Source organism: Centroberyx gerrardi, chromosome 14 (genome assembly GCF_048128805.1).
Source record: "Centroberyx gerrardi isolate f3 chromosome 14, fCenGer3.hap1.cur.20231027, whole genome shotgun sequence".
Lineage (NCBI taxonomy): Eukaryota > Metazoa > Chordata > Actinopteri > Beryciformes > Berycidae > Centroberyx > Centroberyx gerrardi.
This window is the reverse complement of record NC_136010.1, coordinates 19766566-19787327: the sequence shown is the minus strand read 5'-3', so window position 1 is coordinate 19787327 and position 20762 is coordinate 19766566. Positions and strand designations below refer to the sequence as shown.

The 20762-nt window shown below is 39.5% G+C and overlaps 2 protein-coding genes across 2 annotated transcripts; both read right to left on the bottom strand.

The window, feature by feature from the left end:
- Positions 1-1439: 1439 nt before the first annotated feature.
- On the bottom strand, positions 1440-4853 carry ocstamp (osteoclast stimulatory transmembrane protein). Its single transcript, XM_071921401.2, has 3 exons — positions 4804-4853; positions 3207-4242; positions 1440-3036 (listed from the first exon to the last, which is right to left on the bottom strand). The coding sequence occupies exons 1-3, from the start codon at positions 4839-4841 to the stop codon at positions 2686-2688; spliced, it is 1425 nt and encodes a 474-aa protein (XP_071777502.2). The 5' UTR covers positions 4842-4853; the 3' UTR covers positions 1440-2685.
- A 2348-nt stretch (positions 4854-7201) lies between these two features.
- On the bottom strand, positions 7202-15997 carry slc13a3 (solute carrier family 13 member 3). The gene is made up of 12 exons (XM_071921416.2): positions 15747-15997; positions 15435-15613; positions 14828-14888; positions 14383-14562; positions 14128-14253; positions 13516-13608; positions 13306-13410; positions 13063-13160; positions 11540-11652; positions 10887-11048; positions 7491-7628; positions 7202-7384 (listed from the first exon to the last, which is right to left on the bottom strand). Exons 1-12 carry the CDS (start codon positions 15980-15982, stop codon positions 7202-7204), a joined length of 1674 nt encoding a protein of 557 aa, XP_071777517.2. The 5' UTR covers positions 15983-15997.
- Positions 15998-20762: the final 4765 nt, after the last annotated feature.

Sequence of the window (20762 nt, the reverse complement as noted above, 5' to 3'; positions counted from 1 at the left end):
TGTATTTCAGTCCTGTGGCCGCACTTCAATTGATCTTCAGGGGCATGAAACAAGAATCCTTGAAAAATGAGACAGAAATATGGATCCGTAGCTGCCCAAGGTATTTCAGAAGTGATATAACAAGGCCCCTAAGACTGAGCAGAAATAAATTACTCCAACACTTACAATTGATTTAGGGCAAGAAAATAAAAGTGTGGAAGGATAAATAAGTATTTTAGAAATATTGTACAAAAGAAATTGACAGCTTACCATAGTTTTGCAAAAGGCGGTGTTCACTCCGACAAGGTACCGAACCTCCTTACAGCAGCAGTGTGCAGAGCAGGTGGAATCAACCAGGAAACAGAGATGACTGCTCAGTCCTCCTCCAGCACCGCTCTAGTTATCCACATCTGTCTGTCTGGCTCTATGTCCCTCTCTCTCTCTCTCTCTCTCTCTCTCTCTCTCTCTTCCCCACTGTACCCCTCCCTCTCACATCACATCTCACACCACTATATAATACAATACTAGGCATTGCCTTGTAGAACCACCTACTTCAAAATCGATTCCTCCTCCCCATCCAACCATATAGCATGTCATGTCAACTACTGTGGCCATAAACCCTGCAATTATTGTAACAACAGAGGAGGCAGCCTACAATTCAACACATCATCCATTTCAATGGTTGAGTATTGAACAGAAATGACACTAATTACAATGTAGACCACTTTTTTTCTGCCACCAACGGGCATGTTTAAGTTAATCCTTCATCCTGTGTGAAAGGACAAATTAACTGCTCTGGATTCTCTGGTTTCACACTGATTCAGGGGATGTGGAATTACCAAATCGAACTTATGAGAGGTATTTCTGTCTCAGGAGGGACACACGGGAACACACCTCCAAAAATGCAGGCTTCTTGCTATTCCTGTGAGGCAGAGGAATTGCATGGTTGCTCATTTGGGAGACGAGAGCCTTCACAGCTCCTGGCCGTCTGATGGTGTGGCCGATGCCACTGATACTGTTAAAAGTCTTGTGCTCCTTATAGCCAACCACATCGAATAACCTTGTTCTCCTCTTAGCCAACCTGATCATCCAGAAAATCTAATGTGACTGTCTCTCCAAACCAAGAGAACAGATGAAGCACCTGAAGCCCCGCTGGAGAGCTCTTTAACCCTCAGCGGACGGAGCAGTCAGTATGAATGCTAATGCGGACAGATGCTTGCGTTTTGATGGCAAAGCGGTTTTCAATCAGAGAACGGTCAATGCCATTCTACCATGTCTCATTTATACAGTTTTCTAATGAACTGTAGATACGATTTTTTTTTTGTCCCTGTTAAAGAAAATCAATAAGCAATACTTATCCAGGGAAATATCAGTACACCATTGCTGTCTGAGCTACAGTGAGAGGAACACATGAGACTGTTAGTTGACTGTATCGCAATACATTTTATTGTTATCTTACTTTCTTTTTTCTAATACACTAATAGAATTTGAATCAATATATACATCACCAGTTCTGCTTCTACAGCTGTGCAACAGACTTGACAAACTGATTTATGAGGAAACAGAGAGAGTAGAGTAGATAACTGAACAATCACATGTTTTGATTTTGATTTACACTGTAATTACAATCTTTCAATTCATTGCATTTCAATTTTTCAATTCAATGCATTTCAAATGAGGATGTGCCTAATCTACTGCTGATAGATTGCATAGTTTGATGTCAGGTACAGAGACGTCACACACATAGTATTCAATGTAACAGAAAATATATGAATAATTTATCATTTCCGGACCAACAACAACAAAGTGTATCATCTTCACACAGACACAGCTGAATTTTGAGGCAAATTGAGTGGACAAAATGTCTGGATTAAAAATAGATGACGAAGAGGTATTCTATTAATATTCTGGGATGAGGTCTTAAAATACACTTCTGAAGCCCCGCGGGGATTTGAAACAAGAGTCTGCTGTTGAAACACAAAGGACTTTTCAGAAGAAAGAAGTTAATTTTGTGGAAAGGATGAACTGATTGAAATGGGCTACTGAGTTATTGGATGGGTGCATGAAACAGCTTCATTTCATCTATTAAAGTTATCTAGGCCATTAACAATATTCACAGAATTTGTAAGAACCAAGCTCTTGCTGCTCATTTCCTGACAGAAACTGATACTCTGTGTCCTCATCTGTCCAAAACACCCTAGTGGCACCTAGTGGGGATGAACTGTACAAACAACAAATGGCCCACAGGTTATTTGCCACAGATGAAGAAAAAAAGCACTTGAAATTAGAAAAATCCTTGTTGATTCTGATTATTTTTGAGTACATCGTGTAAAAAGTGTGCCTGGTGAAGCTTGTGTTAACAGCCTTGTTTCTGTCACACAAGCAAGCAAGCTGCACATTGAACAGATGTGGTGCCAGATCTGTAAAAACCACATGGCGTGAGTGTGTTGATGAGAGGCAGAGTGGGCCAACAAGTGATGCTCTCCTTCCAGGGGCAAGGTGCTGCGACAGTGACTCACACACAGGATGCTCTGCCTTCAGCTGCTTCTTTTCTGCCTTCAGCTGCTTCTTTTCTAAAATTGAAACCCACAATAGAGACACTGAAGGCTGTGATACAAACCTAAAGAGGGGCTTAAAGTAAAATTAAAACATTATCATAAAGATTAAACTGAAATTAGGCACAGATTTTACCCTACAGTAACAAGTTCACCCGTGGGCAACGTTGACAGAAAAAATCTCTTGTTCTTTTCCATTCTGCTTCGCTTGTATTTTCTTCAACAAGAAAGCAAGTCTCTTCTCCTCCTGTTTTTTGAAAAATGACGCAGACACTTTCCTGCGCATCCGTCTGGCGTAGACCTCCAGAAACACCAAAGCGTAGCTCAGCAGCCAGAGGGATCCCAGCAGGACCGTCACTCCCAGGTTCGGAGCTGAAGTCGTCACTTCACAGAGCGACGGCTCGGGGCTGAAGGTCCACTCGTAATCCCTGTGGAAGTTTGTAAGCTCTTGTTTGACACAGGATTGGGGGATAATGCAAAATGCAGGCGGGAACCACTGAACCTATCAGGAGGAGACAAAAGAGTGAAGACATGAATACCCCTGAAAGTGTGTTGACATCTGCATGTGTGATTGTGCTCACATACTGTAATCAAATACTGCAGGTAGCCTATTATAGTTTATTCTTCTCATAAGATACTTATTATCACTCAAACAATCAGCAGTTGTCTTACCTTAAAATTCACACTGATGCTGGCAGAGGTAGGTGGAATATCCAGCAGCCACGGCACACTCAACTGAACTAGATGATACACAACGTGATCTAAAGCAACTATAAAGGTTATTGCAGTGAAATACAATGTTACCACAACTAGTGATATGAAGCAAGAGGTACATTCCTGATTTGTTATGATACAACTTGTGGAAAGAATCATATTTTTAGCTGACGTTCGATTTCCAATGTCAGCTGCCTTTTGTAATAGCTCTTTGGAGAGATGCACATTGTCAAATTGAACTGAGGTCAGATAAGATTTCAAGTACCGCGCAGATTCAATGATTAGTAACGTCACAAAAATAGCAGCGAGAATCCGGTTTGACAGCAATTTGTACTCCTTTAGCAGATTCCTGGCATGTGAGAAGTGGATCTCTATCTGCCCACTCATATCAGTGAACCTGCGTTTGACCTCTGACACGTCGATATGCGTAAAATGATCTAACTTCCTTAAAGTAGTGACAATACTCAAGTCTTCCTTTTTCACTTTGATGGTTTCCTCCACCAGGTCTTGTTTTGCCCTGTTCAAAGGTTCAGACGAGTTTAACAAACTCCTCGCGAAACCCTCGGAGGTGCACTTCAGAATACGCACAACTGCTCCTACGTTCATTGAGATGTTAGGGACGACGTTCAGCACTAAAATCAAGACGGAGGTTGAGATGATCAGTTTGCGTCCCTGCTTGCTACAGACAGTGGGCAGAATCATGGTCAGGACGCAGCGCAGAGGGTGACAGAGGAACGAGGAAAACAAGACGGCCACGCTGTAGATGCACACCGTCTTAACGGATGCCTCGTGGTCGTATCTCAGAGTCTTTGACAGCCAATGGTGAAGCAGGCCGCCGGTCACCATGGCGATCGTGAAGCAAAGAGACAGCAGAGTCAGGACGTCTTTGCCAGCCGGTGCAGGTGCAGAGTAAACATCCCAGAGATAAGGCAGGACGGATTTTAGGGCCTGAATGCAAGGTCCTTTCCTGATCCTGAGAGGAAAGGAGCTTGACCTATAGGTTAATACAGCAAACATGAGTCTATAGGCAAACTATAGGTCAAGTTACCTACAGTATATACAGCAGCTTGACCTAGGTTAACTCTTCAAAATATCCAGAATAGCATAAAACTGTAAAACGATCTTTTTCATATGCAGATAATTAAACCACAATAATATGAATAATGTGAAACAGATTTGAACTCAGCATTTTTCAAATTGTGAAGAAACTGCTGTACAGAAAAATGTCCTGTATAGATTTTGATATTCAAGTTCCATAGTAATAGCATGCCTCATTTTATTGCATAATACTGCATTTTTTAATGATGCATAAACTAGCATAGACATAGAATGAATTTAAGAATATGGTTAATATTTATGGTTTATATATGGTTAACTAGATAGATAGATAGATAGATAGACACTAAAACACTCAGAAAAAACATAGCCATTAGCCTGGGAAACTGTATCCTCTCAGTATGATTTTGATCGGAGTCATTATTTCATTTCAGGAAAACATTAGACCACACAGCCTCCATCAAAAGTGCTGGAAATAAAATAAAATAACATTTCCTACCTGAGAGGGATGACAAAGTTCTCTGGAATGAGCTTCATTGTGTTTGTGAAAATATAAATTGGATGAACAGGTCTGACAACTGCTGGAAGACTCTGAGGGAAAAAAGGGGAACTTGCTGAACAGTCACCGTCATGTTGGTATTTGTGGTTCGCCTTCCCGTTCCCACGTGGAAATAAAAGGTTCTTTTCCCTGTCACCGTACATGACACATGGCATGACACATCCAGCACAGTGTGACTCGGGTGACTTTGCTACAACATTACACAGGGAAGTTGAAAGAGTTACGTGCAATTTTAGAGTGGTGTTACATATGTAAATCATGTGTAATCAGTAATGTGTTTCTTTTAATCAAGAAGCAGATTGTGATGGATGTCAGTGTGATCAGAATGTTTACTTCAATGTTTTATTTAAATGTGAGAGTGACAAGACAGTCCCACTCTTCACACATCACTATCTTACCTAACCACAATTGTGCATTCTGCATTCATGCTCGTTAGAACATTTCCTGTTATGCCATACACACTCATATTGGTTGTGGTATTAACATGAAACTGACAGTTTCACATTATCTAACCAACTAATCCCCCCCCCCCCAAAAAAAAAATGTACTTTTTGTTGTCGTTTGAGGAAACGTAGGTAAGAATTAAGGTTAGTAAAGCACTAAAGAATATTACACATTCATAGGGCACTTTCCAAGCAACATTTTTCAGGCATATCAGCTCACACACACACACACACACACACACACACACACACACACGCACGCCCGCAGTAACTTGTTTGTCATGTGCAGTGGTGTAGAGATATTGGGATGTGAAAATGCCATGTCACCAGAGGGAAGCAGTATGCAGTGAAGGGTTACAGCTGCGGTTATGATCAATGCAAAGACATTCATGTGAATTAGATATGCTGTAACAACTGGTTAATAAATATTTTAACCTGTCTCTGGCTTCTCAAAAGGAAAATATATCATAAATTCACCTTTTGTTCAAATCATAGTGTTTACTTTATAATCTCCAACATTAAAAAGAAGCTGTATAGGCAACTGGATACTTACTGTCCAAGTGCATAGTGGGTTTTGGGTGAGTTCTCCATTTTACAGCTTTACACTTACACACTGGGGGACCTCTGGCTCCGACCCCACTAACACTGAGTAACCATCACGGTCTTGCACAAGTTAACCATTGTGGCCGGCCTTGTGACTTCAGAGAGTTTACGACGCCAAACGTCATGAGGAATTTACAACCTCACGCTCTCTCTCTTCAAACAGGGGCTACATGTTGGGGTACTAGTATTGCTGTGTGACATAATTTAACATAAGATGAAATGTGTTAAAATGACAGCAGACTGAGGTGTACTGGATTTCTAGACAGTCTTTTCAGTCTTTTCAGTGCAGCTGTCTGACAATGAACAGCTACAACTAATATAAACCTGAGGACTGAAGGTTGAATTTGGTCGCTGGTTGCTATTTTGCTGTAGTATATCAGTGTCCTCAATGATGAAAAACAGGATCAAACTGTTATAAAGAAGCTGATATAAATTCCTTTTCTTAACATTCACCCTCAATTAACTTCTTACACTTCCAGTACTGAAAGGCAAATACAGACACCACAAATGATCATAGTGCAAACTCAAACAATTTATTTGAGAGGTAACAAGTGTTATATAATGCAAATCAGTTTGTAATTAACTTACACATTCATTGGGCAAGATTCATACGCTAAAGTAGAAAAGATTCAGATTCATTGTTTACATGTTATTTCATTATGATTGCCGAAAAAAAAAAAAAAACCCATTCAAACCAAGGCTTTGGCAACTAAACGTGTGCCATATAATATAAGAATGAGTAACATGATCTCTCAGTGATTTCAACAAAAACAATAAAACATCTTTAAGGAATTATTCACAAAGGTGTGTAATATCTAAGGACAGTCAGCTCTCATTGCACCAGCAGATGTCAGCACAGTCTTAACAGGAGTTCCCAAACAGAAAGCCTCCTCACCACCACCAGAGGTCAAGCTGTTGCACTTCACAGTAGGGTTAAATGTTCCTCCAGTCCGGTTTTTACGAAGCCAGTCAGTAAAATGTAGCCTCATCATGTTTTTAAACTCTGCATTCTTGAAGTGTCAGGAGTGAAGCCAAGGCTCTGCCAAAACTAATAGTTCACAGCATGAGTCAGAAGGGGTTGCAATCTTCTCAGCACTTGAGAGTCAAAAAAAGAGAGTCGAGTATAATAAACTTATTAAATGCATGACAGCAGGTAACAGCTCAAGCTCCCAGAATGCTCTAACATATGATATAGACGTCTACAGATATTCACTTTTGTCCCTGTTTAGTGTTAACTCTTCATACAATACGCTGATACTTTCTCTATCATCACTTTGAGATTGGGTGCGTAATCAGAGAGTAGCGTTGAGTGCCGGGACAGACGGGATGTGCACGTCAATCAAGGCGCTGGACACGTTGGTGGGGTGAGCCCAGTCTGGATAGGAGTCCAGGTTGAACATGGCGATGCCCCATGTGTTCATGGCCAGAGAAACTGACAGGACACCCAGGATGTTCATGACAAAGCCAGTTTTCACCTGAAAAGACACGGAGCGAAAAGATGGGAATAGGTAGACTATTATACTGCAATTTGTAACATACTTCAGTGTCAGTCCTTCTCGCGTGTCGATGGAAGGACCTTACCATGTCTTTCACCATGAGATGCCCGGATGCGAAGGCGATGGAGTTGGGCGGCGTGGACACTGGCAGCATGAAGGCAAACGAACATCCGATTGTTGCCGGCATCATGAAATAGAGCGGGTTCACTGAAACGTGTATAGCCTACAGAGACAAACGAAAATAGAAAAATGTTTTTTAAGATATGATATAATTAATACCATAGACATAGAAGTGTGCACTGTATAGACGTATATTATGGTGTTCCGGGACCTCATAATTTACAAATTAAGCACTGATGACAGACTCTCTGGGTGAGATTTTCCAGGGGGAAGGCTGGAAAGTGAATAGGCAATGACTCGCCACTCTGAATAAAGAATCCTGTTTGCTATCAAGGTTTTAACTTTGAATGAGAACTTAGAATACACTCACCAAATCTCCTATACATCTTCTAAAGGGGTTTCTGAGTGGGTAGTCTTAACAATATTGCAGCATAGGCACTGATACAAGGTACAAAAACCTCAGATAATGATTACTGACAACAGCAGTTAATGTCCAACAGGCACCCAAACATATACAACATTTATTGCAAGAGTTTAACAAGCTTACTAAGCCTTAGTGAAAGGCTTAGTAAGCTTGTTAAACTCTTGCAATAAAGGTCAGAAGGTCATATGAAGTATATCTCAGTGTATAGGGCAGAAACAAATCCAGTTCCCAATCCGGTTCCTTATGACTTTGTAGTGTCTGTCTACCTGTTTGTCTACATGACTGTCATCTTCACCAACACATTATATTTCACACATATATTCTGATGTGATGACTATGGAAGTCCATATCTGACATTATTCAACTGAAATCATTAAATTGCAATTTAATTTCCCATATATATGTATGTGCACAATGTGTAACAAAATAACAATTAAAACTCAATAATCCAATTCTTCTTCACCATCCTGGCCGAACCCTAACACCATGATAACATTTTGTTCTGTGTGGGCATTCTGCATACCAACAGATGGCAGAGCTGATTATGTAACATTCAATTCCCTTTTCCCATGATGCTGCCGAGACAACAAGGAGGCACACTCAGGTCAGGCAGTCAAACACATGTCTCTCTTAGTCTGTTTGACTAACAGTTGGCCTCTCGCCTATGGGCTAAATGCCATTGAGTCTCACACACTGATAAATGCCACAGAGCCCCACTCTCCGCTGATTTACAGATCCACGTCTTCTGCTGTCCTGCAGACCTTAACGGTTGGTGACTTATTGTGGTATTGAAGTGACGTCAGTGGCATACGTAGTGGAATAGGTGATTTAACCGATTGCTCCCACACACAGATCACTCTCCGCCGTTAATTTACAGAAATCCACGTCTTGTGCCGCCCTACCAACTTTAACGACAGGTAACTTTATCACCTGTGGTATTTAAGTTACGTTAGCTGCGGCGACACTGATCCATTGTGTCTGTCGTCTCAAGGAGGTTCCGTCTCCGTTTATTTCAGTTCATTTTCAATAAGAGCAGTCCGTTGTCCGGCAGGACTGATGACGGTCCGTCTCAGTCAGCCTTCCATCCGTTTTGACGGACAGAAAGTTCAACCCAGTTGAACTTTTTCTGGACAGACGGATTCGTCACCATGTGTTGACAATCAGAGGCGTTCCTACGTTTGTTTTGGAAGAAATAGTGGTGATCACAGACACAACGGTACAACCAAATAAAGATAAAACGGAGAAAGCCTGGTATAATGGTGGGATGACTGGAGGTTTTCCAGGTCAGTTTCTTATTTAATTTATACTGTATAGTCTGCTTCTTCTTTTTTCTATGAAGTAGCTCCCTTATGAGCGAAGCTAGGCTGCTGTATTTCTGCCTCTCCACCATGTTGACGTTCCCAAACAGCCCAACGGACAGAAATCAATAACTCTGTCCGTTCTCCGACGGGTCAGTGTGGCCGCAGCTAGTGGAAGTCAACACACGCGTGGTGGGGCCTGTACAGGTTCTGTACTTGTTAAATACGGCAGGTTTACGCTTCGGAGTACATAAAAAACAACATGTCAATGGAGTTTTCATTTTAATTTTAATTTTGGCAGTAATAATGCATTTTCCAACATGGAAAATTGGATGATTGAATTTTAATTGTTATTTTGTCATTCATTATGGGCACATATTTGGGAAATGAAAGCAATTCGATTTAATGATTGCAATTGAATAATGTCAGATTTGGACCTCCACAGGTGACAAGTGAAACTTGAACTGTACTATGAGGCATTCAAAGTGCATTATAATCACATCAGGAAATTACGTTACATTATAATACATCATGAATCTGTAATATTCACCTCCAAGACTTGTCACATTTTATTATTATTATCAAAATGTATTATTTTTTTCCCATGGCATTTGCATTAAATACTCAATTTTATCAAAAGAGAAAAGTCATTCTAAATTTGTACAGTTATTAAATAATGTAAATGTTTGATCTAATAACAGGGTTGAACTATAGTGATTCACTTTTACAAAAGGTTAATCAATACAATCATAATACAATTCAACCTTTCCTCCAGACAAAGCTGATATCAAGCCTCTTCAGTACCTCTCAATAACATTTTAGTTGGGTGAGCTCAAGCACAGTATAAATACATAGTTCACTTATTATTACCTTTTGAGTCTAATTCCCAATGTATCCAAAACACACAAACAAATAAATAAATACATAAATAAATAATCACCCTCCAGCCATGAGATGTAAAGATGGAGACAGCGCAGTTTATGGAAGTTTCTCTTGCTTAATTTCACAGAGCCTGAACTGACATCTCTGTCACTGTGCAGTTTGAGAGAGATGTAGGCCATACTGGTATTATATATTAAACTATTCCAAGCTTATATTACTCAAGATACAGTTGTGCCAAATTTATTGTACAAATAAAGTTATTAAAGCTGCACTATAGGCATCTTTGCACGTTGGTGACTCCAAAGAGATAACCATTTGAAAAATGTTATCTTCAGTAATGTGACGTCAGTAAACTTCACACAGCATGTTCTTGTACTTTATGATTTGGCTGATATGGGTGTGATGTACTGATTTGATCAGAATCCAATCATAATGCGTTTCTGGTGCTTACGATGCCTTATGCCTTATGCTGCTATTTTTATTTTTATTTTACTCTGCATGCTTTATAGTTATTAATGTCCTCTTGTTTTTATCATATGCTTGAATGTTGTGTGTATTAATATCTGTATTTTTTTTTTCTCTTCTGTCTCTGTAAAGCACTTTGTAACTGTGTGTTTAAAAAAGTGTTATACAAATAAAGTTTTACTTACTTACTTACTTTTGAGTGCTACAGTACCATATCACCAGCAGACTGCAGACTGCTGAAAACAGTCTGACCCTATAGCCATCCTGTCAGAAACAAACTGCATGCTCTTACCAGCTCAGCGATGACGGGCAAAAATATGATGATTGTGGCAGTGTTGCTGGCGAATTCAGTGAAACAGGCCAGGAAAGCTGTAATCAACATCACAGCTGCACCAGGAGGGACCTGGGCCAGAGGCTGGAGGTGGCCGCCGATCCAGGAGGCAAGTCCAGACTCCTGCAGCATGCCACAGGATCAGGTCAAAGGTCACACAGCAAATCACAATATAATAAACCAAAGTAGAGAACAGTCCAAAACAGCGCAGAGCAGAACACAGCCAACAGTGGAGTGGAAAGGCACATTGTGTTATAATGTGCCTTTCCAGTTTATTTATTTATTCATTAATTAGTATCCCCATTAGTTGCCTCCTCAGTGACCACTCGCCTTCCTTGGGTCCCACAAACATTCACACCTGTGGGAAATTTAGAGTCTCCAATCCACCTGACCTGCATGACTCTGAACTGTGGGAGGAAACCAAACCATCACAAAATCCAAACAAACACAGGAGAACATGCAAACTCCACTAATTGGAGTTAATTCCAACAAAACTCATTATCAAACAACTGAATTGTAATAACCACAGAAACTATAATTTTACGGGAACTGTTCTATGACAGTAATTACAGTGTTCTGTTTTGATCTCTAAAATACAAATTCTACAAATTTACCTCACACCCTTTGGCCATAGCGAAGCCGCCGCCGAGCAACAGAATAATATTCCATGGTACACAATCCTGGGCTTTCTTCCAAGATAAGAGAGGAACATAAGGAGTATTTGAAGCTGAGGAGAAACGTTTGCAGACAGATGTTTTGCATCATTATTGGACACTGAATTAACCATCTATGTAAAATCAGTGGTGGAAGAAGACACACATCCTTTACTCAAATGAAAGGAGAAACACCTGAACAAAACAGTACTTAAAAAAAGTAAAAGTCTTCAATTCATGTATTTGATATTAAATATAATTATATACTTATAAGTATCAAAAATAAAAGTGTAATTCACTATAAAGCCCTGGTGTTTCAGTCCTGGGAAGTGTTTATAATCATTCATTTATCTTAAGATAAGGGATTGATGGTAGAGTTCTAGCTGGTTCAATGTCAAAATCAAAAAGTCTGTTATTTTTATGAACATGATCGTTTTATATGCACAATGTTTTGTTTCAAAGTACCTAGAGACTGCAGATATTAGATGTACCTGAATGACAGGTAAGATATTTGCTTTGAAATGTACTGGAGCAAAAGCATTACTCAAGTAAACTACAGGTAGTTCAAAACTGCACTTCAGTATAAACTGTGTTTCTTTCACTTGCCGCATATAGGTGCATTTGGTTTACAGCCACACAGGGCTGTAAACCTTAAATAGCTAGTTTCATTTTTAAATCATTAGATAGAATTTGAGACATATGAGATAGGATTAGAAAATGGAAAACGTTAATCTTAAAATTCACATACATTGTCCGAGAGGGAAAATGAACCCTCTGACTTGTTTATTTTTTTTTCTCTTGCATCCAAGTCCAGTGGTTTGTTTGACCAGCTGAACATAGCATACACAGTCACACACACTGTCACCAACACACACAAACACAAACGTGCGCACAGAGACACGCACAAACAAGTGTGGCAACATAGTTCTGAGAGATTAATAAAATCACAGAAACAGAGAGACCACAGTCTCGCCTCCCACCGCTAAACTACTCAGACTCCCTAATCTGCAGCATTAACATTCCTCAGCTTACTTTCAATACTTTGCAATAACCGCCATACAAGTTCTGCACTAAATGTCTTTTAACTTTTCATACTACTTGGTCATCAATATTAACTTTTGACTGTCTAGATTTGATTCGAAAACACAATGGAAAAGATACTGCTAACTGTTTGTTTCCCTTATTATAGCTCATGTTGGATGATATGCTTACTTTGTTCCAATTTTCTATTTCTTTGTAACTTTGTTAAGAAAAGTGCCATACAAACATAATTAATAATAATAATTAAATTTGTATAGCACTAAAGGTGCCATGCAAATCTAATTATTATAGTAATTCATAATAATTGAATAATTAGAATTAGATGATTAATCAGAATTTAGATCAGTCCTGTGTCTCGTAAACCAGTTTATTCTCCTAGAGGTGTGGTGTTTGAGAGTTCAGAGTTCATAGTGTTTGTCAAGTCTGACGTTTCCCCTACTGACCTTGGGGGTTGAACCACCAGCTAAGAGATGGTTTCTGGGACGGGAAGAAGAACAGTATTGAGACAATGATCACACCAGTGACCGCATCGGAGACGTACCTGCAGGACACCGAGAGGAGGCGGGAGAGAATTAATAGGTAACTAAATATATAGATTTTGTACTAAATTTCAAGCAGTATGCGTATGATAAGAAGCAAAGTACAGACAAACTATTGCATGTTTCCATTAAGCATGCCTTTCTTACCCTTTGTCAAAAAACACAGACCAGCCAGTGACAAATTTGGGATCTCTTGTGAACAGGAGAATGGCAAACAATACAAAAAAGAAAGAGATCGCTCCCTCTGCAAAACTGAAATGAAGCATGTAAAATAAGTGTCAGTGAAAGGCTCTGCGATGCAAACGTATTCATTCACCCTCTATTGCATGAGATTTGAAGACATACAGGAGTCCTCACTTTATGGGCCCGAGCTTTCTGTAGTCTTCATCTATCACAGCCTTGGCTCTGGCTTCTGCTTGTGCTCTTTGGTCCTCCTTCTTGATACACAGTCTGCGGGAAATAAAAAGGTGACACAGGTACAGTCGTACATTGATACAGTGTGGAAACTGTGTGACAAGGATTTCAAAAAGAAAACGAGAGAACCTTCATCTCTAGTATTGCTCCATATTTCATATTTCAAAATGAAAATTAGAATCATGACTCTGCTGCCCTACAAATTACAAACATCAGTGAAACTGAGAAATTTGACAAATTTAAAGTTATCTCCTGCCCTGACAAAAGTATTGTTGGTACAGAAGTGGACTGTATATCATTTAAAAGCCTTTATGGGTATAATTTATTTTAATATTAAATTCTAACCCCAGTCAGGACCTTTGGCCTTTAAAACACACACAAATTTGTTACTGCTGGTTGCCTTTGTAGAGCAGTATACTATTAGTAATGGATATCAACAGAAATGTTGTAAATGTACTCAATACCATTAATGCATTAAGATCTACTGTCTGATACAGTATATGATCAATAAAACCTATGTAATCTACAGCGAGTAAATGTCTGACACCGCCATACCGTGTGTTCAATCCCCCATAGAGAAACGCGATCCATATCCATCCCAAGAACAGGAAGAGAAGCATGAGTGGGAAGGCGAACGCAAACCAAGAACCAAAATTGATAACGTCACAGTCTGGAAAATAGCTGTAAAAGAACAGAGTAGTGTTTATGCAGTGGAAACACAACTTTGCCAGTTAAGTTATCCAAGGTGCTGTCTGTGCTATTTCAGAATATGTTGGACAATGATGAACAAATGTCTTGTAAACACGATACCTCTTGAGCTGTCCAATGAGGATGAGGTTTGGTGCGGTGCCTGTCAGAGTGGCTGTCCCTCCAATACTGGCCGCATAAGGGATGCAGATCAAGAATCCCTTCCACACCCTCATCTGATACTCCGACTCTGACCGGATTTCCTCGGCTGTCCTCCCTTCGCTCGGCTCCGTCCCATCCATCCTTTTGAATTTTTGAAGACATTTGTTTATCTATTTGTTCATTTAACAGGGACAGTGGGCAATTACATGAACTCCGCCAGAGTTGGCAAACTGCTAATTGTCATCTGTAGAGTTTAAGATGTGAAGGTGTTAAACACGCTTTTAACAACACCATCAACACACCATCTTAGCCTTTGAGTTAGCCTTTGAGGTGTGACAATACCACATATGATTTGGTAAATGTCAAGCGTTGAGTCAAATTTCGAACTTATTTACGTTCTTCTTACCCGTCTATTGATAGTATTTGTTTTTCTGAGGGCAGTGAATGCATCTTTACAGTAGATTGACCTGAAAGAAATTGAAGCAAAAAAGTTGTCAGGTTTACACGCAGCTTTACATTCAAAAAGAGAGGTGATGTTTGTATTGCATAAACATGAGTCAAATTCTGAGTTTCAGCTTTCTTAGGGGGCTGCTGGCAGAGATTTGGTATTTAATATATGACTTGAAAGCAGTCTAACATCATCAATCAATTACCAGTTGAGTATTGACTTTGCATCCAAGAGCTAAATGTGTTGGAACAAGTTGTGTACAAAGTTCACATCCTGGATTACATATTAAATGCTCATGCAGACAAGGTTAGAACAATACAACTATCTTTGGTGGACATTTTTGTAAACAGTAGGTGTGGATACAATTTTAAAGTAAAGTCATCCTGGCTTAATACACTTTGGACCTTTGACTTGAGTAATTACGCTGAGTTTTAGAGGTGATTGTATTAATGGGGTGAGTAGGAGTTCAGATTAAATGTGAGACAGTGCCTCAGTGTGAGATCGCAGTCTTAGCCTTGCTTGATTCCTTGTTAGATATAAATTCTAAGCAACAAACACGAGTTACCATTTATTATATCATTCTCAGGATCCTCAGTGCATTTGCAATTCTTTTTCAGGGTCTCCAGGTCGCCAAACAGACTCTCCAGGATGGCATTAGCGATAGGAAGCATCATGGCAGTGGTGGCAGTGTTGCTAAGCCACATGGACAGGAAGGACGAGGTCATCATCATTCCCAATATAAGCCTGGGAACATAATGCGATACACAATCTTGAATGAGCGTTATTATGATTGCTGACAGGGAAGATTTGCTTTTTTTGAATTAAGGAGCATTCTTGCTCAAACGGCCCTCCAATAGATTCGAAGGTGTTTCCTCACCAGGCTGGCTTTACTCCAACAATTTTAAGGACCTTCAGGGCAATTCTGCGGTGCAGGCCCCATTCCTCAATAGCTGATGCCATCACAAGACCGCTGAGGAAGAGAAAATTGGTATCGAGGAAGTACTGCGGGCAGACCTTTTTGGATGGAAGAATTCCCATTGTCGGAAAGAGGCAGACTGGAAGCATTGCAGTGACAGCCAGAGGAAGGGCCTCTGTGCACCAAAACATAGCCATCAGCAGCACCACATAAAGACATTTTCCCTCCTAAAAGATAAGCAACACATGGTTGTAAATGTTCTGCCTACTTCGACAGCAAATGGAATCACAGAAAAAATTAAATTGATTAAATAAGGGCAATGGATCATTTATGGGCAATGGATTATATTTGTCTGTGGATGTCAGTGAAGGGAATGCAGCATTTCCTTTTAGTAAGATCAAAAACTTGGCTATTGTGTGTGTGTGTGTGTGTGAGAGAGAGAGGGAGAGAGAGAGAGAGAGACAGACAGACAGACAGAAAGAGTGCATGCATGTGTGGTTGTGTAGGTATATATGCATTTCCATGCATCCATGTGTCCGTCTATGTGCACAGTGTGTTTGAGTATAAAATAAATGCATTAAGAACAGTGCTATATACAGTATATACTGTACTGTATGTAGTGGCAAATGTTTGGTGGTTGGTTTAATGATTGGTTTAATTTGAGCTATGCGTTTCATTTAGATTTAGTCAGTGTTTCAGTATAACTGAGACATTGCCTTAAGTTGCTCAGGCTCGTGTTACAAATTTTAGTGGCTGTTATGCAAAAAGTGGAGCAGCCATACTCAGTGGGTTTGCGCTGCACAACAACGTCACCCCCTTGGTTCCCTGTGACCGTCTGAACATAATCATCTAAACTTTTTTTAAAGGTGGCAAAGAGCCAGGTTGCTAAATACTTTGTACATTAAAAAGGTATTGGCACGATTAACAAGTTATCAAAAATGAGGTTTTACTTGGATATGATACAGCGATGGCAATATACTGTTTATTTTGTTCACTAAGTTTTTTCATCTGTGCCTGTGGCTACACTTCTGCTGACGGCTCATAAGTCCTTATAAGATGTTAAGAGGTTCTTATGTGGTAAAAACTAGAAACAAAAATATGTATAAGCTGCACTTAAAACAGCTTTTGTAGCCTTCATCTTTCAGCTGCATGTTTCCGACCCTGTAGGTATACGCACGAGAGATGTTAGAAGTTTTCTTGTGGAAGACAACATACTAACTAATTTTTACATGTGTAGCTACTGTCTTCAGCATCAAACTGCTGGAGGCTTAAATACCTGTCCATGCATCATGATCTTCTAGGCCTATAATATCAGGGTTCCAATAATCACAGCACAAAATACAATTCTGAAAATATTTCAATTGAATTTGGAATATTTTAAATAATTTGTCAGTGTGTCTTGTAATCAGAGCTGCAGGTTCAGACCTATGAAGCTGTGTTTCTGACACCTATATGGACCACTGCCCCTAATTAGCACATTGACAGGCAGTAGGATTCAGGATTCAGTAAGATATGAGTCATTTCAAAGTCATTATCACAAACCTGTTTAGCTAGTTGCAATGCAGCAGTGAACCCGCCTCAATGAAACTTACACTCCTGATGCTTAAAGTTTTGTAGCCTAAGCACATAATGTAAAATCTAGCAACCAGCATTAAAGTTTGATGGTCTCATGATTGAATAACTTAAGAATTTACTTGAGTAGGATGTTGAGTTAATAGTATAGAAATTGTGTCAAAGTTCATGCAGGACAGTCAACATTTTTTTTTTTTTTTTTAGCTATTCTTGTTTGTTTGTTTGTTTGTTTGGACATCCCATATAATTCTAACCTATAAAAAGATCTGAAAGTCAAAAATATTAATATTAATATTAAATCAAACAAACAAACAAACAGATCCATGCATAATTTGCCTATGCATGAAGACTAAATGGGGTTTACTGCTTAAACGTTTAAGCTGCATTTTTGTGGAGTTGTCCACGGAGTAAAGTGCAGGAAAAGTTGTGCTGAAGCAAGCGCACTGCTGTGAAGGAGACGCCTTGCATCATAAAGTGAAAACACTTACCTTCTCTGGTAGAGCAAAAAGTAAAGGCAGAAATATGAGTGGAGTGAGAAGGAGAATCAGCTGTTTGCGGACACACCACAGCTTCTTAGACAGAACTGATATTTCCATCTCCAAATGAGCTTTATTTCGTTTAGGAAGCAGCTGTAAAGTGGCTGTGTGGCGCCTGTTTGGCAGCACTTTGAAGCCTCTGTGTTTGGGGACTCTTACGGAAGATTAACTATACGCTTACAGGTTAACTCCTCACATGTGAGTGTCAGTTTGTTAGGAGGGCTGGTCGGACTTGGAAGGAGACAGCGGAGACTCAGTGAAGAGGCAGGTAGAAAGGGATGCAGCGCGTCTTTGGAGGCAAAGGAGGTGGGAAATGGCACATGATGCACTTTACCTGTACAGCACACTGCGGGCAGACTGACTGCTGCGCACCAGCCAGACCCTGAACCTCCTCTTACAGTTCATAGAGGCTTGTGACGGATGAAATTGCTGTTTTGTGGTTCACCTTTTCTAGTCTGTGGCTGCCCACTGGCTCAGAGCTTCTGCTGCACTCTTGACAGTTCTCATAAAGCTGTGGTTTAACCCTGATGGAAAACACATAAAGTAATGCTATAATACATTTTAGAGGGATTCATAGCAAAACTCTAAATCCCCGTAGTAATATTATAGCGATACCACAGGACGATTTAAACTCAATATTGGGCACCACAGACAGTGTAAGTCCCTAAAGGAATATTATAGGAAACTTATAGCGATAGCATTGGAGATGAAAATACCCCAAAGTACAATAAGGTCACTATAAACTCAATATTGATTACCACAAACACTATACGTTCCTATCGGAATATTATAGTGGTAAAATAGGAGATAAAAATAACATCAAGTACCACAGACAAACTACAAGCCCCTAACTCACATGTCATGGAGAATAATATCTAACCATAGATCATTGATCAAGAAGATCAAGAACTTTGTAGACTAGAGCCAAGGGACCTTGAAGTCAATACAGGGATGCCCTCTGGTGTCCGAATCTGTCTGGACTGTCAATACTGACCCTGACTACAGTGTGTGGGAATTTGGCCCATAGGAACCCATACTAAAAAAAAAAAACACGTTTTACATGTACTTCACAATATGTTTATAGATATGTTTTAAAATATACACAAACTTTTTTTTGGACACTGGGAATATGCATATGTGTGTGGTGTCATTTATACATTTTCTTTGCCAATTTTTGTATATTTTTAAACATATGTGCCAACATATTTTGAAGTGTATGTGAAATATATTTTTCCCCATATATCCATCATTTGGGCAATAGGCCACTGCAAAGAAGAATGTTTGTATCAATATACACTTAGCCAATAATTAAAATCCATCATCAATGAATGAAGCTTTGTGCCATCTGAAAAGTTGCTTATTATTTGTGGCTCTCCTGAGCAGCTCGATGAAGAGTGTCACTGTGGAGCCAGATCAGGTTTCACTGGGCAGGTTGGGTTAAGAGACAAGATGAGAGCAAGATAAGACAGTCAGCGGCCACTGGCAATGTTTGATGGTTTGAACTCTGTTGGTTAGTCAGAAAACGAACAGCTTTTTTTTTTTTTCACCTCTACCAATCAGCAACACACATCAAAAATAGTGCCATGCAAGTTCTTTATCTTTTCTTAGAATATGGCTTTATTGGCTGAAGATATACAAAAACAATGAATAAAAAACTTTATTTATACAGTATAGCATCATTGCTACAGAAAAATATGTATAGCTTGGGTTATCAAGTCAGTGTTGTACGTCAGCCTATTTCATCACGCTGAATAAGAAAATACAGGTTTGTACACATAAGGGATGTAGAGAAATTTGCATGAATGTAGAAGTCATGTTGCAATGTCAGTGATACTGTTTGTTCTCCAGCTTATATTATGCAACAAACACTTCAAAAAAAGACAGAAAAGGTGATGCAAAAAAATGAGACATGTTTATTACAATATAATACAATAAGACAAGAGCTTTGGCATTGACCCCGTTGCAGGAAATTATTTACAGGGAATACAACCCTATAAATAAATGCAATTGCAAAGATCCTCATGGGGAGCCTTCACTTAGGTGGTGGAGGGGAGAAGCGGCACACACACTGAAATGACAGCAAGGATATCAGGTAGGTAAGTTTAAAAACCACCCGCCAAGCAAGATCACTGGCTGACAGAAACCCTGAACAGATAACAATAATTGTGAGAGTGCAGCGCGTGAGAAAGTAAAAGGTGTTGTCTTCCTGCTTGAACTTGTGGGTAGAGTTTCACAATCCACCTGTACATGCTCCAGCTTCTGTATTAGCTGTGTGTGTGTGTGTGTGTGTGTGTGAGGGAGAGAGAGAGAGAGAGAATACATTTGTTTTTATTAAAATGGTTGTGGGCATTTTGTGTGCTCAGTGTGTGTGTCCATTGGGGAGAGTTTTTTTTTTTATCCACTTCAGAGCATCTTGTTTGTTGTAAGACACTAAGAGTGTGTGTCTTTAGGACGGGAGCAGAAGGCAAAGCAGTCAAAAATGTATTTGATGGTAACAAGTATTAACATGTGCACAGTATAAAATGTGCACTCAATGATACATAATCATGTAATTGATCTATTAATCAGTTCTGAATGTCATTGTCTTTTCTTTTTTTTTTTTTAAGAGATTGTCTTGATAACTGATCCCTAAGTTTTTACCTAAAGTAAAAACACTATCCATTATACTGTACCTTCTCAAAAGTCTGATTCAACTAAATATATCTGTATTTAACTAAATATAAGGCTAAATAAACTATATAAGTCAATGCAATCAATTAATGGAGTTTTGATCAACAGAGATCAGGAGCTATAGCAATATTTTGCATATTTAGCCCTAATGACAACACAACAAAACACTTGATGGTGAGACATAGATAGATAGATAGAT